Below are 25,129 nucleotides of genomic sequence, written 5' to 3' on the forward strand. Positions count from 1 at the left end.
AATTTTGGAAAGGGCAGCTGCACCTTCTTTTGGCGAGTTAGTGGTAGCTTCCTCGCTTTTAGGATTTGACGCCTTAACGTTATCAGTAGTTGCTACTGATGCTGTGGTCTTAGGTATTTTAGTGTCCTTTTCGAGGCTTGTTGTAACAGCCCTTCCAATCGGCACCTTCCCAATTTTGAATATGACAAATAAAGTTCGCTCAGGTTCTTCTTTCCTGTAAAAGACATCCCATTTTTCCACGGCCAGCTCAGCATTTTGACCACCAAGAATTTCCAGTATACGTTCCTTAGCCAGTTTTCTGTCCCATCCTTTTATGTAGACAGTGGACTTTAAGAGCGCCGGAAGCTCGCTCTTCTTTGTCAGTCCCAGCTTTGCGCCGTCCCAGGGAGGAGGAATACTTTCCATCAAGTTCTTTAGGGTGCTAACACATTTTTAAGATGCCAACCTCATCAACATCACGCCCATGCTGAACGCTCTCAATTGGTTGTTTGCCCTTTGAAGCGATTGCATGGTCCACTATCTTATTGTTCACCAGATCTTCTACCTTACTCTGTTGGTCTATTGGAATTTTGCCTGTCGGATTACCGGCATCGTAAACTGCATAGCAGAGATCGTCCCGGTGTCTTCTTCTGGCAATTTTGGCGTAAGATTCGAGGTTGATTTCGCCGACGTGATCGTCTTCGGAATATCTATCTTGGCGTTGTCACCCTTACTCTCCGGATTCTGACTTGAGGTTCCTTTGAGTGAAGTATGGCTTGGCTTCGACTGTGTATCTCAGTTGTCAACTCTTCGCAGTGTTGGCGGTGTCATGGGGAGCAGTTTTTTTTTCGGTTTTCAATGACCTATATGGACCCAGCCCTTGGATCCTACAACAAGATCCACACTGCCCGGATAGTAAAATCTTATATAGAGGGCCAAAATGTTGAATTGTTGAACTGGCCTCCAAATTCGCCAGTCTTAAACATTATAGAAAACTTGTGGGGATGGCTTGCCCGAAAAGTTTATGAGTCTAGAAAACAGTATTCAACAATTCCTAAACTAATCTATGCAATAAAATAAGTCTGCAATTAAGAAGTCTAAACGTTGTAAATAATCTAAATAAATAAGTTTTAATTACAAAAATTGCTATGGAATCACTTTTACAGTAGCTTTTTTCGGTTAATTTAAAAAAAATATAAAAAATCAAATATTACAGATATGACAACCATTCATATCACATTTTATTCAGAACAAAAAATATTATAATGAGGGAAAAAAACATTTTTCTAGAAATTCCTGATCCAAAAATATAAGCTTTTAAAAAAAAAAACAAGTAGGAAAGTATAGTCGGGCATGGCCGACCATATAACACCCTACACCATGAGTACATTTTAAAAATTTTTATTTTTCACAAAGAAACTTTTATATTGAATTTTACCTTAATTCCAAAGTATTTAAGCAATTTATTGATAAAAACCAAATTTTCTAAATGAGGCTTTATATAGGAGTATAGGTCAAACATGGTCCGATCCTCATTAAATTTAGGAAAAGGATATATTTTTAAATAATAGTTAATTATGTTGAGTTTCATTTTAGACGTTTAAGACATTTTTTGAAGGGGGGTTTGTATGGGGGCTAAGGTCAAATAAGGGACGATCACTACGAAAATCTGCAGTATCATTTATACTTATATAAAACTTATTTGTGCCAATTTTTAGAGAGATAATAGTATATTTGACGTAATTATGACATAAAAAGCCCAAATCGGGAGGTACGGTTGTATGGGGGCTAGGTGAAATAACGGACCGATTTCTACCATTTTCAATAGGCTTCGTCCTTGTGCCAAAAAACATGCTTGGTCCAAATTTCATCAAATTATCTTGAAAATTGCGGCCTGTACCTTGCGCACAAGGTTTACATGGTCAGCCAGCCAGCCGGACGGACGGACGGACGTGTCTTAATCGACTCAAAATGTGATTCTGAGTCATTCGGTATACTTAAAGGTGGGTGTAGGACCAATATTTTTGTGTGTTACAAACATCAGCACAAACGTATAATACCCTCCCCACTATAGTGGTGTAGGGTATAAAAATTGATATGTGTGCTATTCAAGTGCCGAGGAGTCTATAATAAATACATATTTAGTTCAGATGTATAAATATAACATATTATAAAACGGATATTTTACAGTCAAATAAACATCACTATTGCGCAATTTCTTATTTTTACTTACAGTGAATCAATTAAGTAATTTGCCTATGTAAAATTTTATAAATTTTAAGAAGAAAATTTATCTGATCAATTATTTTTAACAAAATTAGGTTATTTGTTTGTTGTTTTTTTTTAAGAATATCTTATATTTTAATTTTATAATCTATCTATATAAAAATGAATGTGTGTTTGTATGTTTATATGTATGTTTGAATGTTTGTATATTTGAAGTTTATATACTACTAAACGGCTGAACCGATTTTCTTGAAATTTGCACAGTGTATTCCTTTATATCCGGAATAGGTTATAGGCTACTTTTCATTTTGAAATTTCAAGTGGGCGAGGAACCACGCCCATATTAAGAAAATATTAAATCAGTATATCTGAGATAATATAACAGTTAGAGTCCTCAAATTTTGTCGGAGCCACTTTACAGTCAATATGATTATTTAGGATAAAAAGTAGGCGGACTAGCAGCAGAGGGCGTGGCACCTCCCATATAAATTATATACACAAATTCGTTTATATTGGAAACTATTACAACTAGAATCTTAAAATCTTGCACGAAGAAATTTAACATCCATTTAAATGTAAACATTTTGGGTTATAAATTGGCGGACTACCAATGAGGGGAGCGGCACCCCCATACAAATTAATTACAAAATTCGTTTATAATGCAAACAAACAGAACTAAATTCTTCAAATTTGGCACGAAGAACTTTAATATTCATCTGAACATTTTGTAAAAAAACAGGGAGGATTTTCATCTGGGGGACTTTCTTCTCTATGGTATGTCCAACAACGGCTTCGCTTAATAAATATTTCCTAAATAGCAGGCCTACAGGCGGACGCAAGGATTTGCTGCTCTGTAATATATCCAACACTGGCTTCGCTTAGTAAACTGAAAAAACTGGAAAATTCTCGGGGGAGTTTTCCAGTTTTTCCTACCGAACTCGTCCCCGGGTGGCGGATAGGCCATCTGTCCTCTCCCAGCTTTAGAGTCACTTAAGCTGAGGGAGGTCAGATTGTCCACCACCTGGTAATATTATATTTCCCGCGGACCAAAAAACTGGAAAAAACAAACATGGAAAATAAAAAGATAAAAGTTACGGTGCAGGACCTAAACAACCCAATATCGGCGGCAAGTGTTGATCTGAATTCCTTAAAAGGAATTCAGGCTGTAAGTAGTAGTCACTAATAAGTAAGTACAAACATTACCGAGTTTTTACTGGGTATGTATACTTTTTTAAATTTATTTCTCATTGAGATAATTAATATGTTCAGGTTCTTTATTTTGATTTAAAAAAATTTCTCCTGAGAAGGTAGGGTCAATTATCGACCGATCCTTATAAAATGTTGTAGAGAGATTTTGGCTCCTACAAAACTTGTTTATGTCGAATTTTATAGCGGTACTCGTATTTTTAAGCCAATAATGAGCTTTAAAGTCATTATACCCTACACCACTTTAGTGGGGAGGGAATATTGGATTTGTGCTGATGTTTGTAACGCACAATAATATTGGTCCTATACCTAAAGTATACCAATCGGCTTAGAATCATTTTCTGAGTCGATTTAGCTATGTCCGTCCGTCCATGTAAACTTTGTAATCAAACTACAGGTCGCAATTTTGAAGGTAATTCAATGAAATATGGTACATGATCTTCTATTGTCTCAGGGACGAAGCCTATTGAAAATTATTGCGATCGGTCCATTATTTCACCTAGCCCCCATACAACTATGAATAGGGCTTGTAAACTTTGTAATCAAACTACAGGTCGCAATTTTGAAGATAATTCAATGAAATTTGGCAGATGTCTATTGAAAATGGTTAACATCGGTCCATTATCTCACCTAGCCCCCATACAACTGAACCCCCGAATAGGGCTTGTAAACCTTGTAATCAAACTACAGGTCGCAGTTTTGAAGATAATTCAATGAAATTTGGCACACGATCTTCTATGGTACCGGAGACGAAGCTTGTTGAAAATGGTTAACATCGGTCCATTATTTCACCTAGTCCCCATACAACTGAACCGGACTAATAGGGCTTTTAAGTTCATAATTATGTTTAATATACTTGTATCTCGACAAAAAGCTGCAAAACCATGTTCTATACTAGCCTTGATGGCCCTCATGAATTTTTTAATTATAGGGTCTCATTTGTCCACAGCCCCTATTCAAAGTCCCCTTCAAAATTCGACTTAAATGTCCACAATTTTATTCAACAATAAAAGGCTTAAGTATATCTGAGGCAAGGTACAATTTAACTTAAATGCTTCATTACGAAAACTAAATCACATTTTTTTTGTAACAGGTGTAGGGTCGGCCTCGCCCGTCTATAATTTCTTACTTGTTTTATGTTAATTTTAACGCAGAGGCAAGAGGAGCTTAAAACGTATACGGCACCAAAAACTTAATACTTCATAAATACAACATCAAATACAAAATATGCAAATATTAAGAGCAGGTCTCCCGAGGAGTTGACAACTGAGAATAAACCTAAGAAGAAAAAGAGACGAGTCGAAGACAAGCCATACTTCACTCAAAGGAACCTCAAGTCAGAATACTGCGAGTAAGGGTGACAACCCAAAGATAGATATTCCGAAGACGACCACTTCGGCAAAATCAACCTCGAATGTAAGGGTATCTCAAAAGAAGCCGATGATGGAGAGTCGAAGGAGGAGAGGCTAGACAATGGAAAAGGAAAAGAGCCGCCGATCTCTTCTATGCAGCTTACGATTCCGGTAATCCGACAGGCAAAATTCCAATAGACCAACAGAGTAGAATAGAAGACCTGATCAACAATAAGATAGTGGACTACGCAATCGCTTCAAAGGGCAAACAGCCAATATAGAGCGTGAGCTGCGAGTTCAGCATGGGCGTGATGATGATGAGGTTGGAATCTCACCAATGTGTTAGCACCGTAAAGAACTAAGTCCTCCTCCCTGGGACGGCGCTAAGCTGGGACTGACAAGGAAGAGCGAGCTTCCGGTGCTCTTAAAGTCCACTGTCTACATAAAAGGATGGGGCAGTAAACTGGCTAATGAACGTATACTGGAAATTCTTGTTGGTCAAAATGCTGAGCTGGTAGTGGAAAAATGGGACGTCCTTTACAGGAAAGAAGAACCTGAGGGAACTTTCTTTGTAATAAGTACGAACTGAAATCTATGGCTAGTCTTGCCAAGAATAAAGGTAGGGCTTACTTCGCCTCTAAAGTTGTCATATTCAAAATTGGGAAGGTGTCGATTGGAAGGGCTGTTACAAAATGCCTCGAAAAGGACTCTAAATAATCTAAGACCACAGCATCAGTAGCAACTACTGATAACGTTGAGAATTCAAATCGTAAAAGCGAGGAGGAAATCACTCACTCGCCAGAAGACAGAACAGCATTGAATGTCCAAAATTGGGAAAGTGTCGATTAAAAAGACTGCTCTTCCTATGCCTGATAAGGACACCGCAGTAGCATCAATAGTACCCATTGCATTAAGAGCCACTTCAGGTTACCCGGAAGAGTCAAATCCAACGAGCGAGTAGGTGATCACTAACTCGCTGGAAGACAGTTTAAATGGATGACAATGATTGTAGTTATCCAAATAAACCTCTATCGGAGCGAGACAGCTACCAAGACAGATAAGATACATATGGCTTTAATCCTGGAACCTTGGACGATTCGCAACAGGGTTTCTGGTTTAAATCACGTAAATTTCCAACTTTTTTACGCTGATACAGGGTCTCGACCGAGAACATGCATCTTATGTCACAAGAACTTATGTTTTCTCATCTCAACAGGATTATTCACATCGGATACAACGGTGCTGAAGCAAGGTCGTGGCGACATATACCTTGCATTTGTTTACCTGCCTTTCGATTTTCCGACACTACCACCAACGTCGGAGCTGATGAAACTGGTTGAAGAGACACAAGGGAAAAATAAGAAAATTGTAATAGGTTGTGATGCCAACTCCCACCATGTAGCTTGGGGTAGTACAAACACCAATCACAGAGGACAAGCCCTCATGGATTTATTTAATACTAAAGACTTGATCATATTGAACTTAGGTAATAAAAGTTCCCCAGTCAATGGAATCAGAGAAGAAGTATATATGTTCAGAAGATCTTATAAACGAAATTCAGGATTTGTACATAAGAGTGTGTGCCAGGGATGGAAAATGAGATTTTGTTTCAGTATCAAAAAATATTTCAGAGGGTACTTTTTTGGATCTTAGAGTACTAAAATATTTTTTTTTGCTGAAAGTTGTTAATTTTTTAAATACACCTTCACATATTTAGACATTTTTAAATAATTAACAACAGAAGTAGAAAAGGTATATATATACCGTGATCGATTATTCGACATTTTCCAAAAACCGGTTTTCGAGTAGTTCGAGTAGTTGACATGTGAAAAAAACCGGTTGATATTTTTCAAATTCAGAGAAAACGGATTTTTATTATACATAAAAACATCTAGTTTAATTTGAAAAGAAATTATGACCCGAACTGATTTTTTAAAATAAACATTATTTCTTTAATGTAAAAAATTGGGAAGAATCATAATCCTAGTTTATTCTAAAGTCCCTGTTTAGTAAATTTTCATAGGCATTCCAACACTGCTATAATATTTCAGCGCCAAATTAATTATTGTAATTGGAATATAATCTTAAGATTGATAAAATTTTATCCAACAGTTATTCCAATCAATTTTACAAATAATTTTTTTTAAATTATTAGGAAAATCAAAAAAGTTTAACCAAAGGTGCTTTAGAAAAATATACTCTAGTTTCTTGACTCGAATATTTTAAAATTTAGACAGGTATTATTATTTATTTTAAAATTTAATTGAAGTAATCTTTGAATACAAAGCAAATAAAAGTATTCGAAACCGGCTTTTAAAAAGTTAAAAAACCGGGTTATTCGATAATCGAAAAAATCAACATTTAGAAAAAACCGACATTGGTAAATAGTTAAACTGAAAAATTTGATTGATAATAGAATAAAGAGTTATATACCATTGTAAAGCTAATGAAATTACGCGTATGCTGATGTACATATTAAGTATGTTAGATAAATATAGCTAACAGAATACCTGGGACAAAATAGAGTTTAAAATATTAAGATAAAATACAAAATATAAAGTATTTCGAAAAACAGAAAAAACCATTTCGGTGAAATTTAGGTGAGGTGAGGTTTATAATATAATAATTTCAATTAATTACATTATATATTTCTATGTAAAAATATGAAAAACTTAAAATTTTCCCGAAAAATTACGACATTTGTAATCATTTTGGTTTTGTGTATGTCATTGAAATCGTCTCCCAAGGACCTTTCATATGATACTAAATTTGCATATGGTTTATTTGTCAAAAATGTGAAAAAATAACATAAAAACCCTAAAAAGGACCTTTTTATCCTTTGATCCAGCTCACCAAATATTGACGTCAGGACAAAAATTTTGAGAAATGGTATCTTAGAATGAACTCTAATATACATATGCGCTTCTATCATTTGGAAATAATTAGTTTTAAAGTCAAATATTTTTTCAAAATTGAAATTTTTGGTAATTTTTTCATATAATATTAACAATGAAATTTAATTAGATTAATATTCATATAATGTCAATCAAGATAAAAATTCGAAATGAGCTGCATTGGTTATTTGCAAAACATACTTCTAAAAAGTGGCTTTTAAAACTAGATTTCAAAACATTCTTAGAATTTCAAATTTGAACTTTTAAAGATACTTTGACCCCCATTTTCTCATTGTCTGATTATGTTTTATCATAACGATAAATTGACATTTTACATACAAAAATTATTTTAACCGGCAGTCTATCCACCTGCTAAACGATAACCGGAGGTTGAGATATTGGCCTGAGAGTATCAAATAAGACTCGGGAGTATCACGGTACTTTTGAACATCAAATAGTATCAAAAAAAGTACCATCGTACCAAATTTGCCATCCCTGGTGTGTGCCAATCGGTAACAATTTACTTGAAAATGTAAATTTTTGATAGATATGAGGTGAATAAAATTTGACTAGCTCATAGGGCTACATAAATTTTTGACAAATGAAAAGAAAAATTTGAAAATACAAAAATAAAATATTTTATAATTTCAGTTTATAATACATTTGTGATTGTAGAAATATATTTCAATAATAAAAAAATCAATAAAGAGCTTATTTTATTAAAATAAATGCAGATTTTCTTATGCAATTGGTGACAATTGTCAAAATTTAATGTAATCAAAAAGATTTCGTTTGGCACAGCAAAAGTGATAATATTTTCCACCATAAGAAAATTTTATTTTACCATAGAACTTTGCTGCCGTTTGGCACACAGACTAAGATTCAAAATACTACGGCCGCCACCAAAGCCGATAAAGTTTCGGAATAAGTCTAAAACTAATTGGACAATGTTCGGTTCCTTACTAAAGAACCGTTTATGTCAGGACACTTTTCAATGTCGAAATAAATATTTAGTCTATGTCCTATAGTAGAAATGCTCACAACTACCCTGGTTGAATCTTTCGAGGACAGCTGCCATCTGCGAGAGCAGAGATCTGCCCAGGAGAAACTCTGGGTAACAGGGGAGATTCGGAACCTATTAACCAGGCACTACGTAAAAAGACCGCAGTATACTGGGATGAGTATCGTAGTAAACTTGGTGAATATAAGAAAATTGTTCGAAAAGCCAAACGAGACTCCTGGCGTACATGTCGTATCGAAGATAAAAAAATTCCTATCAAAAACTCATGTACAAACTGAGTCTATGGTCGATGACACGGGCAGGAGGCTGGAGGATATGGAGGAGACAATGAAACTCCTAATGGACTCTCATTTCCCAGCCGGTATATCGAATAACATAGATGAACCGATATTGGAGGAAGGTTAGGCTAACACGGAAATTGTTATTACATCTGATATGGTTAAAGGGACAATCAAGAGCTTCGCTCCCTATAAAGCTGCAGGGCCGGATGGCATTTTCCGGTCCTCTTACAGATGGAGACGGGACTAGTTTCAGTACATTTGTCTCAGATATTCACTGCTTGCTTGAAATTCACATATACCCCCATTAAATGGTATGCGACACATAATTCCTATCGACCGATAAGTCTTACGTCCGGCAATGAAAGCGCGAATGTACTAGCATTAAATGGAAGGGAGCTCGAGGCAGTTAACCTGACAAACGCAAAACCGCAACAAAAGCTGAATTAAAAATATGGGTGAGAGAATCCTATATGGCCTCTTGGAATAATGAAACGCTGGGTAAAACCACAAAGATCCTAGGACTCTAAATAAATAAAGGACTCTAAATAATCTAAGACCACAGCATCAGTAGCAACTACTGATAACGTTGAGAATTCAAATCGTAAAAGCGAGGAGGAAATCACTCACTCGCCAGAAGACAGAACAGCATTGAATGTCCAAAATTGGGAAAGTGTCGATTAAAAAGACTGCTCTTCCTATGCCTGATAAGGACACCGCAGTAGCATCAATAGTACCCATTGCATTAAGAGCCACTTCAGGTTACCCGGAAGAGTCAAATCCAACGAGCGAGTAGGTGATCACTAACTCGCTGGAAGACAGTTTAAATGGATGACAATGATTGTAGTTATCCAAATAAACCTCTATCGGAGCGAGACAGCTACCAAGACAGATAAGATACATATGGCTTTAATCCTGGAACCTTGGACGATTCGCAACAGGGTTTCTGGTTTAAATCACGTAAATTTCCAACTTTTTTACGCTGATACAGGGTCTCGACCGAGAACATGCATCTTATGTCACAAGAACTTATGTTTTCTCATCTCAACAGGATTATTCACATCGGATACAACGGTGCTGAAGCAAGGTCGTGGCGACATATACCTTGCATTTGTTTACCTGCCTTTCGATTTTCCGACACTACCACCAACGTCGGAGCTGATGAAACTGGTTGAAGAGACACAAGGGAAAAATAAGAAAATTGTAATAGGTTGTGATGCCAACTCCCACCATGTAGCTTGGGGTAGTACAAACACCAATCACAGAGGACAAGCCCTCATGGATTTATTTAATACTAAAGACTTGATCATATTGAACTTAGGTAATAAAAGTTCCCCAGTCAATGGAATCAGAGAAGAAGTATATATGTTCAGAAGATCTTATAAACGAAATTCAGGATTTGTACATAAGAGTGTGTGCCAGGGATGGAAAATGAGATTTTGTTTCAGTATCAAAAAATATTTCAGAGGGTACTTTTTTGGATCTTAGAGTACTAAAATATTTTTTTTTGCTGAAAGTTGTTAATTTTTTAAATACACCTTCACATATTTAGACATTTTTAAATAATTAACAACAGAAGTAGAAAAGGTATATATATACCGTGATCGATTATTCGACATTTTCCAAAAACCGGTTTTCGAGTAGTTCGAGTAGTTGACATGTGAAAAAAACCGGTTGATATTTTTCAAATTCAGAGAAAACGGATTTTTATTATACATAAAAACATCTAGTTTAATTTGAAAAGAAATTATGACCCGAACTGATTTTTTAAAATAAACATTATTTCTTTAATGTAAAAAATTGGGAAGAATCATAATCCTAGTTTATTCTAAAGTCCCTGTTTAGTAAATTTTCATAGGCATTCCAACACTGCTATAATATTTCAGCGCCAAATTAATTATTGTAATTGGAATATAATCTTAAGATTGATAAAATTTTATCCAACAGTTATTCCAATCAATTTTACAAATAATTTTTTTTAAATTATTAGGAAAATCAAAAAAGTTTAACCAAAGGTGCTTTAGAAAAATATACTCTAGTTTCTTGACTCGAATATTTTAAAATTTAGACAGGTATTATTATTTATTTTAAAATTTAATTGAAGTAATCTTTGAATACAAAGCAAATAAAAGTATTCGAAACCGGCTTTTAAAAAGTTAAAAAACCGGGTTATTCGATAATCGAAAAAATCAACATTTAGAAAAAACCGACATTGGTAAATAGTTAAACTGAAAAATTTGATTGATAATAGAATAAAGAGTTATATACCATTGTAAAGCTAATGAAATTACGCGTATGCTGATGTACATATTAAGTATGTTAGATAAATATAGCTAACAGAATACCTGGGACAAAATAGAGTTTAAAATATTAAGATAAAATACAAAATATAAAGTATTTCGAAAAACAGAAAAAACCATTTCGGTGAAATTTAGGTGAGGTGAGGTTTATAATATAATAATTTCAATTAATTACATTATATATTTCTATGTAAAAATATGAAAAACTTAAAATTTTCCCGAAAAATTACGACATTTGTAATCATTTTGGTTTTGTGTATGTCATTGAAATCGTCTCCCAAGGACCTTTCATATGATACTAAATTTGCATATGGTTTATTTGTCAAAAATGTGAAAAAATAACATAAAAACCCTAAAAAGGACCTTTTTATCCTTTGATCCAGCTCACCAAATATTGACGTCAGGACAAAAATTTTGAGAAATGGTATCTTAGAATGAACTCTAATATACATATGCGCTTCTATCATTTGGAAATAATTAGTTTTAAAGTCAAATATTTTTTCAAAATTGAAATTTTTGGTAATTTTTTCATATAATATTAACAATGAAATTTAATTAGATTAATATTCATATAATGTCAATCAAGATAAAAATTCGAAATGAGCTGCATTGGTTATTTGCAAAACATACTTCTAAAAAGTGGCTTTTAAAACTAGATTTCAAAACATTCTTAGAATTTCAAATTTGAACTTTTAAAGATACTTTGACCCCCATTTTCTCATTGTCTGATTATGTTTTATCATAACGATAAATTGACATTTTACATACAAAAATTATTTTAACCGGCAGTCTATCCACCTGCTAAACGATAACCGGAGGTTGAGATATTGGCCTGAGAGTATCAAATAAGACTCGGGAGTATCACGGTACTTTTGAACATCAAATAGTATCAAAAAAAGTACCATCGTACCAAATTTGCCATCCCTGGTGTGTGCCAATCGGTAACAATTTACTTGAAAATGTAAATTTTTGATAGATATGAGGTGAATAAAATTTGACTAGCTCATAGGGCTACATAAATTTTTGACAAATGAAAAGAAAAATTTGAAAATACAAAAATAAAATATTTTATAATTTCAGTTTATAATACATTTGTGATTGTAGAAATATATTTCAATAATAAAAAAATCAATAAAGAGCTTATTTTATTAAAATAAATGCAGATTTTCTTATGCAATTGGTGACAATTGTCAAAATTTAATGTAATCAAAAAGATTTCGTTTGGCACAGCAAAAGTGATAATATTTTCCACCATAAGAAAATTTTATTTTACCATAGAACTTTGCTGCCGTTTGGCACACAGACTAAGATTCAAAATACTACGGCCGCCACCAAAGCCGATAAAGTTTCGGAATAAGTCTAAAACTAATTGGACAATGTTCGGTTCCTTACTAAAGAACCGTTTATGTCAGGACACTTTTCAATGTCGAAATAAATATTTAGTCTATGTCCTATAGTAGAAATGCTCACAACTACCCTGGTTGAATCTTTCGAGGACAGCTGCCATCTGCGAGAGCAGAGATCTGCCCAGGAGAAACTCTGGGTAACAGGGGAGATTCGGAACCTATTAACCAGGCACTACGTAAAAAGACCGCAGTATACTGGGATGAGTATCGTAGTAAACTTGGTGAATATAAGAAAATTGTTCGAAAAGCCAAACGAGACTCCTGGCGTACATGTCGTATCGAAGATAAAAAAATTCCTATCAAAAACTCATGTACAAACTGAGTCTATGGTCGATGACACGGGCAGGAGGCTGGAGGATATGGAGGAGACAATGAAACTCCTAATGGACTCTCATTTCCCAGCCGGTATATCGAATAACATAGATGAACCGATATTGGAGGAAGGTTAGGCTAACACGGAAATTGTTATTACATCTGATATGGTTAAAGGGACAATCAAGAGCTTCGCTCCCTATAAAGCTGCAGGGCCGGATGGCATTTTCCGGTCCTCTTACAGATGGAGACGGGACTAGTTTCAGTACATTTGTCTCAGATATTCACTGCTTGCTTGAAATTCACATATACCCCCATTAAATGGTATGCGACACATAATTCCTATCGACCGATAAGTCTTACGTCCGGCAATGAAAGCGCGAATGTACTAGCATTAAATGGAAGGGAGCTCGAGGCAGTTAACCTGACAAACGCAAAACCGCAACAAAAGCTGAATTAAAAATATGGGTGAGAGAATCCTATATGGCCTCTTGGAATAATGAAACGCTGGGTAAAACCACAAAGATCCTATGGGGTGAACCTGATGAGAACAAGACCAGAAATCTCCTTCAAATGAGCAAGTCTGTATTCTGAGTGGACACACAGGATTACAGATCACAGATCTATACAAAATTGGCCGTGCGGATTCAGACGAATGTAGAGCATGTGGAGAAGACAGTGAAACTCTGGAGCACTTTCTTTGCCACTGTCAAGCATTCGTCGAAGTTAGATCCAAGTATTTTGGATGTGATGTACGTCCAGGAAACTGTGTTTCTGAACATTGTACAAGTTAGAGTGATATATTCGGCTGAGCCGGATCTGAAATACCCTCCACCAGCTGCTTTTATATTAATACTTTTTTAATCGATCAAATATTTGTAGCAATTAGTGTTCTCATGTCTTAAATAGAAAAACCGCAATATATAAACAGCTTAAATCTGTTACAATTGCAAGATTTATTGAACATTACAAATGTCATTTTCTTTTATATTTTTGTAGTGGCCTAAGATATGCTTTAGCGATATTTAATAATTTGCATGTGTGTGAAAGATTTAAAGAAAATTCAAAATATATATAATATTGTTCTACACAAATTGATAATGCAACAAGTTAAATACGGTTAAAGTGATTTTCGGAGCAGGACTTAGTATGGGAGATATGACCAATTATGGACCGATCGTAAAAAATTCTTTACGTAACATTTGTGTATATAAAAGCTATATTTCAGTCAAATATTGTATCTATTATCGTAATTTAGTAATAAGTAATGTGTGATTAAGTGATTTTCAGCAGGGAACCATGTATGGAACCGATCGCACCCATGTTATAAACCGATAGTGAAAAAATCTTGAAATATAATTTTTGTATACAAATCTAATATTTGTGCCAAATTTTGTATCAATAGCTTTATCGGGAGGGACTTTGTATGGGAGCTATGACCAAATATGGACCGATCGTGAAAAAAATTAAAATAACATTTCTATGTTCAAAAATACTATTTATGCCAATTTTTTATGAATATCACCTTGGGACCGTGTATGGGAGCTACAACCAATTATGGACCGATCGGAAAAAATTTCACAGTAACATTTCTGTATATAAGAGCAATACTTATACCAAATTCTATATGGATATATTAATTTAGTAATGAGTTATGCTAGTGTAAGTGATTTTCGGGTGGGGTCCTTGTATGGGAGCTGTGACCAATTATGGACCGATCGGAAACAAATTTCACAGTAATATTTTTGTGTATAACAGCAATACTTGTACCAAATTTATTATATGGATATCTTAATTTAGTAATGAGTTATGTGCGTTTAAGTGGTTTTCGGAGGGGAGCTTGTATGCGAACTATGTCCAATTATGGACCGACCCAGAAAAGTTTTTCTCCAAATGAATTCTATTGACATAAAATTTTAATTTGGAGAAATTTGTGAAGATATTATTAATAATAAACTCATTTTCCAAGAATATGTACTTTTGTATCGGAGGTATATGAAATTGCGGACCGATTCCAGCAATTTTCAACAGGAATCTCGTATAGAAACGAATGTATGATGATTTTCATGGAATATATTGCATAGTTTTCGTGAAAATTACATCAGAATGTGTAAAAAATGCTTAGTTTTTTTCGGAGTTGTTTTGAATTTTGATTCATAATTGTTCCCGATGTGAACCGATTTTGCTCATTTTCAATACAAATTAGGAAAATTAAGAACATTTTGGGTGAATTTGGTTAAATTCTATTGCTCGTTTTATCGTGAGCGGTCAGACGGACATAGCAAAATCAACTTTGAATTGGAAAAAGATATATACTTCGTTGGGTCTCAGACGAATATTTCTTGGTGTTACACACGGAATGACATAGTTATATATACCCTCTATCGCCACTGATGGTGGTAAAGGGTATAAAAATAATATACTCAGTGAAATATTTTTTTTCATGAACAGGATAATGGCCTAGGTGTATTTCTCGGCGTCATGAAATAACTCCCACGAAATAACTCCCCACAACCAAAATGAAATAATTCCCTAAAAATTTGATCAGAAAGCAAAAACAACGATATTTGGGGATTTAATTCGTTTTTTGGGGCATTATTTCACATTTAAAAAGGGGAGTTATTTCATTATGAAATAATTCCTCAAAATTCAAAAATGAAAATCCCTAAAAATATTTTTGGGCAGTTATTTCATTAGGCGTCATGAAATAACCCCCCACGAAATAACTTCCCAAAACAAAAATGAAATAACTCCCTAAATTTGGGGACTTATTTCATTATGAAATAATTCCCCAATTTAAAAATGAAAAAAGCCCCAACGAAATGAAATAACTTCCTAAATTAAAATGAAATAACACCCCATTTTTGGGGATTTATTTCATATGAAACAAATCCCTAATTTTAAATTGAAATAAGTTCCCATTTAAAAATAACAAAATTTCTAAAAAAAAGTAGGTCGCTCATACTTTCGAGTGGGGCTTCAAAGTTTAATACATTTCAGTTTAATCGCTTAATAAAAGGCCGAACACTTTTGATACAAGGCGAGTGTATTCTTAGCGAAGCCGGTGTCCAATGTACCCCAGAGGATAAAACCCTTGCGCCCGGCCGAAGGCCGGCTATCAGACATATATTATTTATTTCGTGTGACAAATGTAATATAATGAAATGGCGCTGCGAATTATGGCCCCAGGTAAAATGGCCCCAAAACGTAAAACGAAATATGGCCCCAACAAAGATACAGGAAACAAAAACACGAAACTTTTGTTTTTTTTCATATATTTTTTGGGGTATTTCAACATTTTTACATTTGGGGTAATACTGCATTTTGCAAAAAAAATAAAAATGACCCCAATGTTGTGAAATGAAGAAATACCCCAAAACAAAACTTTTTTCCTTTGGGGCTAATTTTCATTCTTAAATTTTGTAAAATACGTGAATATTAAAATATTAAAAAGGGACCTAAAAAACCATATAATAATTAGGGGTGATCTTTCATTATTACTATTTATTAATATTTTATAAAAAATCAGAACATTATCGCGCGATATTTTTTATTAAAAAATATTTTATGTAATAATATTTGTTGTATTTTCATAAAATGTTTGTTAATTTTGAACATATTTTTACAAAAAATATTTCAAGAATGTTCAAAATTAACAAACATTTAATGAAAATACAACAAAAATTATTAAATATGAAATTTTATAAATATGTTAGCTTATATTTGAGGTGGGATGTCATAATGTCCATTGACGTTATGACACACCAAAAAGTTTCATAGTGTCCATGGACGTTATGACAATTTTTAAAAGTGTTATAATGTCCATTGACATTGTATCACTTTTAAAACAGAACTGTATTTGAAAATTTGTAAAGAATTTATGAAAGGGACATTCTTACCCCCAAAGGAATTTATCCTAAATTTGGTGTATGTTGCATTTTGGTTTCCATTTAAAAAGTTTTCTGTATAGCCGGCCTTCGGCCGGGCGCAGGGGTTTTAAACTCTGGGGTATTTTGAATACCGGCTTCGCTAAATTAAGCCTTCTTTTGATAAATGGACTCTTTGAAATCCATAGACTTTATGTTACATTGCTCATATGCATTGTGACACTTTTGAAATTGTTATAACGTCCATGGACACTAGACTCAATTTAGTGAGTCATAACGCCCATGGAAAATATGACACTGGACTTTATGACACGTCACCTATATTTGAATTAAAATTAAATGGGGTGAAATTTCATTTACGTTTTTGGGGTAATTGTTCATTACGAAAAATTAACCCAATCTTTGGGGCCACTTTTCATTTCAACCTTGGGGGGATTTTTCATTAATTTTGGGGTGATTTTTCTTAAAAAATGTTAGGGTTATACTTCATAATGAATTTTGACCCCAACATTGGGGCAATTTTTCGTTTTATATTTTGGGGCCATTTTACCTGGGGCCATAATTCGCAGCGCCTAATGAAATAACTTCCCAAAAATATTTTTAGGGATTTATTTCATTCTTGCATTTTGAGGAATTATTTCATAATGAAATTATTATTATTTCATTCTTGCATTTTGAGGAATTATTTCATAATGAAATAACTCCCCATTTTAAATGTGAAATAATGCCCCAAAAAAACGAATTAAATCCCCAAATTTCGTTGTTTTTGCTTTCTGAACAAATTTTTAGGGAGTTGCTTCATTTTTGTTTTGGGGAGTTATTTCGTGGGGAGTTATTTCATGACGCCATTTCATTATATTACTTTTATCACACGAAATAAAAAATATATGTCTGATAGCTGGCCTTCGGCCCGGCGGGTTTTATCCTCTGGGGTACATTGGACTCCGACTTCGCTAACAATACACTCTCCCTGTATCAAGAGTGTTCGGCCTTAGGCGGGCTATTTAAAAAATCTTTACTAAGCGAAACCGGTGTTGGTCATATTATAGAGTGGTAAATCCTTGCGTCCTGCCGTAGACCGGCTATTTAGGAAATATTTATTAAGCGAAGCCGTTGTTGGACATACCATATAGGAGAAAGTCTTTGCGCCCGGCCGCAGGCCGGCTATTAAGGGAATCTTTATTAAGCGATTAAACTGAAATGTATTAAACTTTGAAGCTCCACTCGAAAGTATGAGCGTCCTACTTTTTTTAGAAATGTCACTAAAACCCACTTGTTCCATAATTTCATTTTAACTTATTTCATTTTAAAATTAGGGATTTGTTTCATATGAAATAAATCCCCAAAAATGGGGTGTTATTTCATTTTAATTTAGGAAGTTATTTCATTTCATTGGGGCTTTTTTTAATTTTTAAATTGGGGAATTATTTCATAATGAAATAAGTCCCCAAATTTGAAGATTTATTTCATTTTTGTTTTGGAGAGTTATTTCGTGAGGAGTTATTTCATGACGCCGTATTTCTTCGGATTTGATGTACTATACATCCTCCTATCAACCTAACCTAAGTAGCCGGACTAAGGCCGAACGCTGTTTTTACACGGAGAGTGTATACTTAGCGAAGCCGGTGTCCAATATAAGCCAGAGGCAGAACCACTGCACCCGGCCGAAGGCCCGTTATCAAGCATTTTTTTTGTTTTCGTGTGGTAAAAGTAATATAATGAAATTTTTTAGGGATATATTTCATATTTGAATTTTGAGGAATTATTTCATAATGAAATAACTCGCCATTTTAAATGTGAAACAATGCCTCAAAAAGCGAATTAAAACCCCAAATTTCGTTCTTTTTGCTTTCGGAGATATTTCATTGTTGTTTTGGGTTGTTATTTAAAATAATCTGGGGTTTGGTCATTTTGTATTGATAAACAAAAACTGCATTACGGAAACTTCATCTATTTGGGTATTACTGTTACTGTTATATTATGAATGATTTATTTTATGAATATAATACAGTAGGCGCATTTGGATCTGGATAGTTATTCTTTGGGTTCTTAATATATAATATATATATATATATATATATATATATATATATATATATATATATATATATATATATATATATATATATATATATATATATATATATATATATATATATATATATATATACATATATATATACATATATATATATCTATATCTATATATGTGTATGTATTAGCTGAAAAATATTGCTTTTGTGAACCTTAGGTGATGATAACCACCTCTACTTGTAAATATCTAAATCAGGCGCGGATCCAGCTCAAGCGTTGAGGGGGGGGGGGGTGTTGGTATTAATTTAGTCACCTTCTTCACCTTCGTGAGAAGGATATATATAAGTTTGTCATTTCGTTTGTAATTTCCACAATATTATTTTCCGACCCTAGAAAGTATATATATATTCTGGATCCTTATAGATAGCGGAATCGATTAAGCCATGTCCGTCTGTCTGTCTGTTCAAATCAATTTTCTGAAGACCCCAGATATCTTCGGCATCCGAATTTTCAATAATTCTGTCAGACATGCTTTCGAGAAGTTTCCTATTGAAAATCTGCAAAATCGGTCCATAAATAACTGAGATATGGGCAAAAAATCTGAGACTACCTCTGAAAATTTCCTAAACAAACTATAAATAAAATCATAAAAAACAAGGAAATAAAGCAGTAATATGTTGGTAGTACAGCTCATATTTGTTTGAAAGTGGTAATACAGTTTCAGTGTGGTATTACAGTACAACGGTTAATATTTCTTTCTGCGCTGTTATGTGATATGTGTGCAGAGATACAAGTCGATTCAAAATGAGGCTTGTACTACAAATGATGTATTTATTTGTTATTGTTGTTTTTACTTACTTTGATGCAGATATAAAATGTTAAATTATAATATAATACAAAAATGAATTGAAATTTTATAAAATTAAATTAAATCCTAAAAATAAATATAATATTTACTTATTTTCTTTTTTCATTTTTTCTCATGTTTATATTTTGTATCAAAAATTTTCGGTTTTGCGGAGGGGGGCTGGGCTGGCGGGTTCCCCTTTCCCTCCGTGCATCCGCGCCTGATCTAAATTAAGTATTTTTGTTGTACCAGACGACAGTTCATGTTATATTGGTTCCAAGCAACCTAACATCTGTTTAGAGGTCTAAATTTAAACGTAGTGTTCTTCCTAGTTCGTATATGGACTTTGGAGAAGATAAATGAGGAGTTTAATGGTTTTCCTTGGATACAAGCCGCTCCCCTCTGGTAGTTAAAGATTTTGAAAGACCACTCAGTGCGTTTTTTATATATATTTTATATTTTTTAATAATATTGATTAAACATTTCATAACTGTATTTGATTGATTTATACTTGTTCTAAAAATCTAAACTAATTTTTTATATTGGAATTGCCTCATTATTTTCCTTTAAACATTTTTAACGCAAATAACTTCTAGGCTTCAATGAGGATATGATTTTTGCAAATTTCAATTGAAAAACAAGTGTCCTTTCAACAACAAAACAATAAATTCCAAAAAGTAATTAAAAAAGTAATTTTAAAAACCCAACGAAATTAACTAGAATTCTAAAAATGCAAAATACTTTATTGACCTGCAAATTCTGATGAAAAATAATAAAAGGCAACAACAAATGCACCAAAATTTGTATTTTAATATTTTTTTTCACGGTTTTCCCATCTTTATTTTTAATTGGAAAACATAAATTTACTTTTTACCTGTTTTTTTATTTTATTTATGAACAAAAAACTAAATTCTCTTAAAAAAGGTAGGTAAAAAAACTTTGTTGATTCACTGTATTTTTTCATAAATTTTTGCAAATATTGATATTTGACTAATTTTAACGCCGGCGAAACTTTGAAAAAGGCATATCAAATGATTTTGTCCATCATTTGGTTGACAGACGGACATTTCCAAATTGCCTAAAAATAGTGCTGGCCAATTGGAATAGTCAAATATTCATGCATTAATCCAATAATGTATAGATTTGAGTTTTTTCCCAAAATATAATCGTTTTCTGGGATTTTATTTACAAATTTGTAAACGTTAAAATTAGAATTTTTAGATTTCATTCTAAAAGAAACCATAATTCGTTTTCGCTATCAACCCGAAAAAAGCTTTATCTGAGAAATAAGTTGTTAAAAATTAACTTATTGTTGGCTTAAAGAAGGGTCGAGCCTCTGTCAATGGTTTATTGAAGTTCTTTTAAGGAAAAAACTTATATTCGAGTAAATATAGATATGTATATTTTATGTAATAAAATAGTTTTATTAGAATATTTTCCAAAATAAGATAAATTTTTCCACATTTCCTAATCAAGTGCCCTGGGACACGCTAATGGCCTGATAAATTTTTTTTAACTTTTAAAATTTTCAACCAATTTTTGTGTTTTATACCTAATACATAATTTCAAAATACACGAAGTATGCTCCTACCGCGACCAGTTCACGTTTTTGGGGACAAAAGTTTTTGTACTCTGTTTGACTTAAAGTATCAAGTATTATGTACAATATAATATAAATTTTGGAGAACAATATTAGCTTTGTTTTGAGATACTAAGCGTGTTCCTATTATTTACCAAAAATTTGGATTTTTCAAACTTCCCCATATAAGATTTTGTCAATATAGAGAACATCTATGTACTTATAATCTTATAAGCGAAAAGCAATCTGGGTTTCGTTCAAAACACAACTGTGTATCTGCACTGACCGTTGTAGTATTGATTCTGGAAATGTGACATTATTTGTCCTTCTAGATCACTCTAAAGCAATGTTGCCCAAAATCGCGATTCCCTATCACGCGAGATAGGGCAGAAATTTCTGCTGACGTTGCGTTGACTCACCTACACTATAACCTTACTTGTGTATTTTCTTATTTGAGCATGTGTTAGTTGATTATCTCTCAACTTGCACAACAAAATCAACTCAGTTGCTGATCAGCATTTGTCGAAGCAAGATCTGTACGCAACTTTTTTAAAATCCACACAGAAATACAACAACAAAGTTTTGAGGAAGCCGAATTTATGTAGATGAATGAGAGAGCACAGCTGATAGTTTTTTATATATGAACTTTAATGTACGCTGTCTGTCAAAATCCATAATATCAATTTGACAGTTAGAATATACTTTTTAGTTTGCAGTCATTTTATTAGTACAGTTTTATTTTGGGTTACATTTTGTTCTCTGCTGCTTTACCAATACAAATTAATGTGTAACAGTATGTGTATGGGCAGCACTGCTCTAAAGCATTTGACATAGTGGATAATTTTGTATTATGCTCTTACGCATTTCATTATTGCTCGAACTTCTGTCTGGAAGCAAGTATTTTGATTAGGTAAACGGTGGTATATTTCTATTTCTGTATCTTCATATAGAATCCCAGCCCTACGTTGTCCTCAAATTTAGAGTTATCCGTGTAGGAACGGATTCCTATGGATATTTGCTGTAATGATCCACTGGAATCAGTGTTTAAGTTCCCGACATATTCTATGTCTGGTCGATCGGGCACGACCGATGATTGTGTATAGCCTTTCAATGTGTCCAGAAGCTATTAATCGTGCTTACCACCTTGTGGTGTACCGCGAAATACCTTTTTCTGATAGTTATATCGTACATCACGCAACTTATCCATCTGTTCCTTAGCATGTAGTTGATCTAGATACGGAACACCCGCTCACCGTTGCATCCGATGTTGTCGTATCAATAACGGTCGGTCAAAAATCGCAACTTTTGATATTTATTGGGAATATATAAAACCTTCTTGAAAGGCATCTAAAATTATACGTATGTTCTAGAAAATTTAAAAAATATATATATATTTTTTTTTAATATGCTGAGATTTGCACTGTTACCTGATTTAATTAAGCTACATGAAAAAATACAACTAATTTATGTTTTTGAATTTCTGAAAAGTTTATTTAAATCACAAGGACCACTGGTTGCATTTTTTTCTAATAGTAAAAATACATATGTGTATGAATTAAAATTACCAATCAAAATTTTCATAAGCTTCGCTAAATGAGCGGCTATTCTGAGAGTAGAATTGGGAATACCAATTACGAAATAATTTTACAGACATATCTTCTTTTACTAACTGAGGCTGTTTTCGAAATATCTTGTGGTTCCACATACACATATCCCGTTCAAACTATAAATACATTACTTTTTAATTTTCAAATGCACACAATAATTTACAATATGCATATAAGAGATGAGCGATCCAATGATTTCTAAAGACCGTTGTTCTTAATGAACGTGATTTGTAAATCACTGTATTTTATTAATAAATTATTAATTTTTTTAATATTTTTTTACGACTATTTTGTTTAAAACCGAATTTTTTACAATAACAATGTATTTTATTGGATCTTAAAGATTTTTGTGAGAATTATATATTACAGCGTGATACAATTTTTTATTGGACTTAAACGAGACCATATACATATATACATATGACACTAGAGATCATTTAAAGTGAAACTGCGTTTTCCGCTTTTCATTTTGTGGTCTTTTCTCCTTTTTAAAGGACTTTAAAGTTGTAAGGATATTAAAATTTACTAAAATATATTTACAAAATAATTTACGCCATTATGTGTATCAAATGATATAGGACAATATCTGAAAATCAAATATATTTTTCGTTTTTATGTTTCAAGACCAAATATTTTAAATAATGTCTTTGAAAATGTCATCCTTTCATATCCTTGAGAATTTTTATTACTTGTTTCTTTAATTAATATATGTTGAAACCTTATGTATTATATACCACATACATAAAATTTGTTTCTATATATTTCATAGTTAAGCCACTAGAAAAAATTATATTATTACTCTAATTTAAATTTTCTAATCCCTTTTCCTTTTTAAGGACTTCAAACTTTTAAGAATATAATATTTTTTTATTTGTTCAAATATTTGTATCTCTGTGTTACTGGGCGTGAAGTAAGGTAGTACGGTCTCTAAAAATGGAAATATCCTTTTAAAATGTTATTCTTCCAAATAAAGCATGAAATTATTAAGTTGATAAATTTTTTATCAGAACCAACAAAATTAAAATAATTTTTTTCGTCCTGAAAAATAGAAACAAATGATCAATTTAATAATTAAATTCTTTACCAAAATATATGGGCAATTTTATGTCCCATCCCATTAAGCTATTAAAAGAAATTGTATAAGCTTCCCAGTAAAAATTGGAGCTTACATGCAAGCAGGTTTGTAAGGGAACGAAGCTATTTTCTCCCTTACAAACCTGCTTCGATAAGGCATGATTTTTATATAGCGAATTCCCACTTGGAAGCATTCCCACTAGTAAGCTTAAATATTATTTAAATACTTCACTTACAATCTGCTTCTCTGTAAGGGATTGTAAGGGATTTCAGCTTACATTATAAAATTACTCCTATCATTGGTATTCCCTTATTTCCTGCTTCTCAGTAATTCTTAACAGTAAGCGAATACAGATGCAGTTACTTCCCTTTTTAGCTTCCTAAAGCCTAAAAATTTTTTACTGGGTTTTTTTGAGTAAAAAGGGCACATTTTGAAAAAACAATGCAAACAGTGAAGAAATAGCTATCTAAACTCTTTTGTTAAAGTCATTTGAAAAAAACCCTGTATGAGCAAAATCTCCAACTTTGACCTTTTCTAACTCCGGAGCTGAAAATTTGTGTCTGGCCTACTATCCAATAGTACTAATCTTGGTGCAAATTTTATCCAAATCGAGTTTTTGAGTTGGATTACTTGACACGATATTGCTCATATGTACATTAGGATGTCCCGTGAACCACTTTTTTGGAGGAATATCTCTCAAACGATGCGTATTAATGTACTAAATACGAGAGCTTTAATTTGAACTTATTGTTCATCGATATGTTAAAACACATAAAAATACACATTTTTTAATAAAAATAAAATGTGGTAAACTCGTTTATATTTCCCATGGTGCCAAAAATTATTATACTTCTCTTCATAAACCACCTCATAACTATTCAAATAGTGCTGATTAGGATGAACTATGTAATATAAACCAGCTCTCAATGCTTTGTCTAAACTAGAGTTGGGATCGTGAGTACCTTTTACCCACGACCATGTAAGTATAGTAGAGTATAAAGAAAAATCAAACATGGTCATTAATCGGTCTACGAAATTCCCACGTCAATATATTTATGACTCACCTTGATTACAACCACGGGAATGAATACAAAAAAGTAAAAAATCACGATAATTTGAGATCACG

General features: G+C 33.0%; 1 protein-coding gene across 1 annotated transcript in view; it reads right to left on the reverse strand.

Annotated features, from left to right (window-relative positions):
- Positions 1–22,809: 22,809 nt before the first annotated feature.
- The window catches only part of LOC119600883 (cholesterol 7-desaturase), a 77,330-nt gene continuing 75,010 nt past the window's right edge, over positions 22,810–25,129 (reverse strand). The window contains exon 6 of the mRNA XM_037951453.1: positions 22,810–23,044. Within this exon, the coding sequence (XP_037807381.1) occupies positions 22,883–23,044 (162 nt within the window). The 3' untranslated portion in view covers positions 22,810–22,882. The remainder of the gene's footprint in view (positions 23,045–25,129) is intronic.

The sequence above is a fragment of the Lucilia sericata genome, unplaced genomic scaffold (genome assembly GCF_015586225.1).
Source record: "Lucilia sericata isolate MDLA Ls3-8-SP2 unplaced genomic scaffold, ASM1558622v1 Contig000125F_arrow, whole genome shotgun sequence".
NCBI classification, from domain to species: Eukaryota; Metazoa; Arthropoda; class Insecta; order Diptera; family Calliphoridae; genus Lucilia; species Lucilia sericata.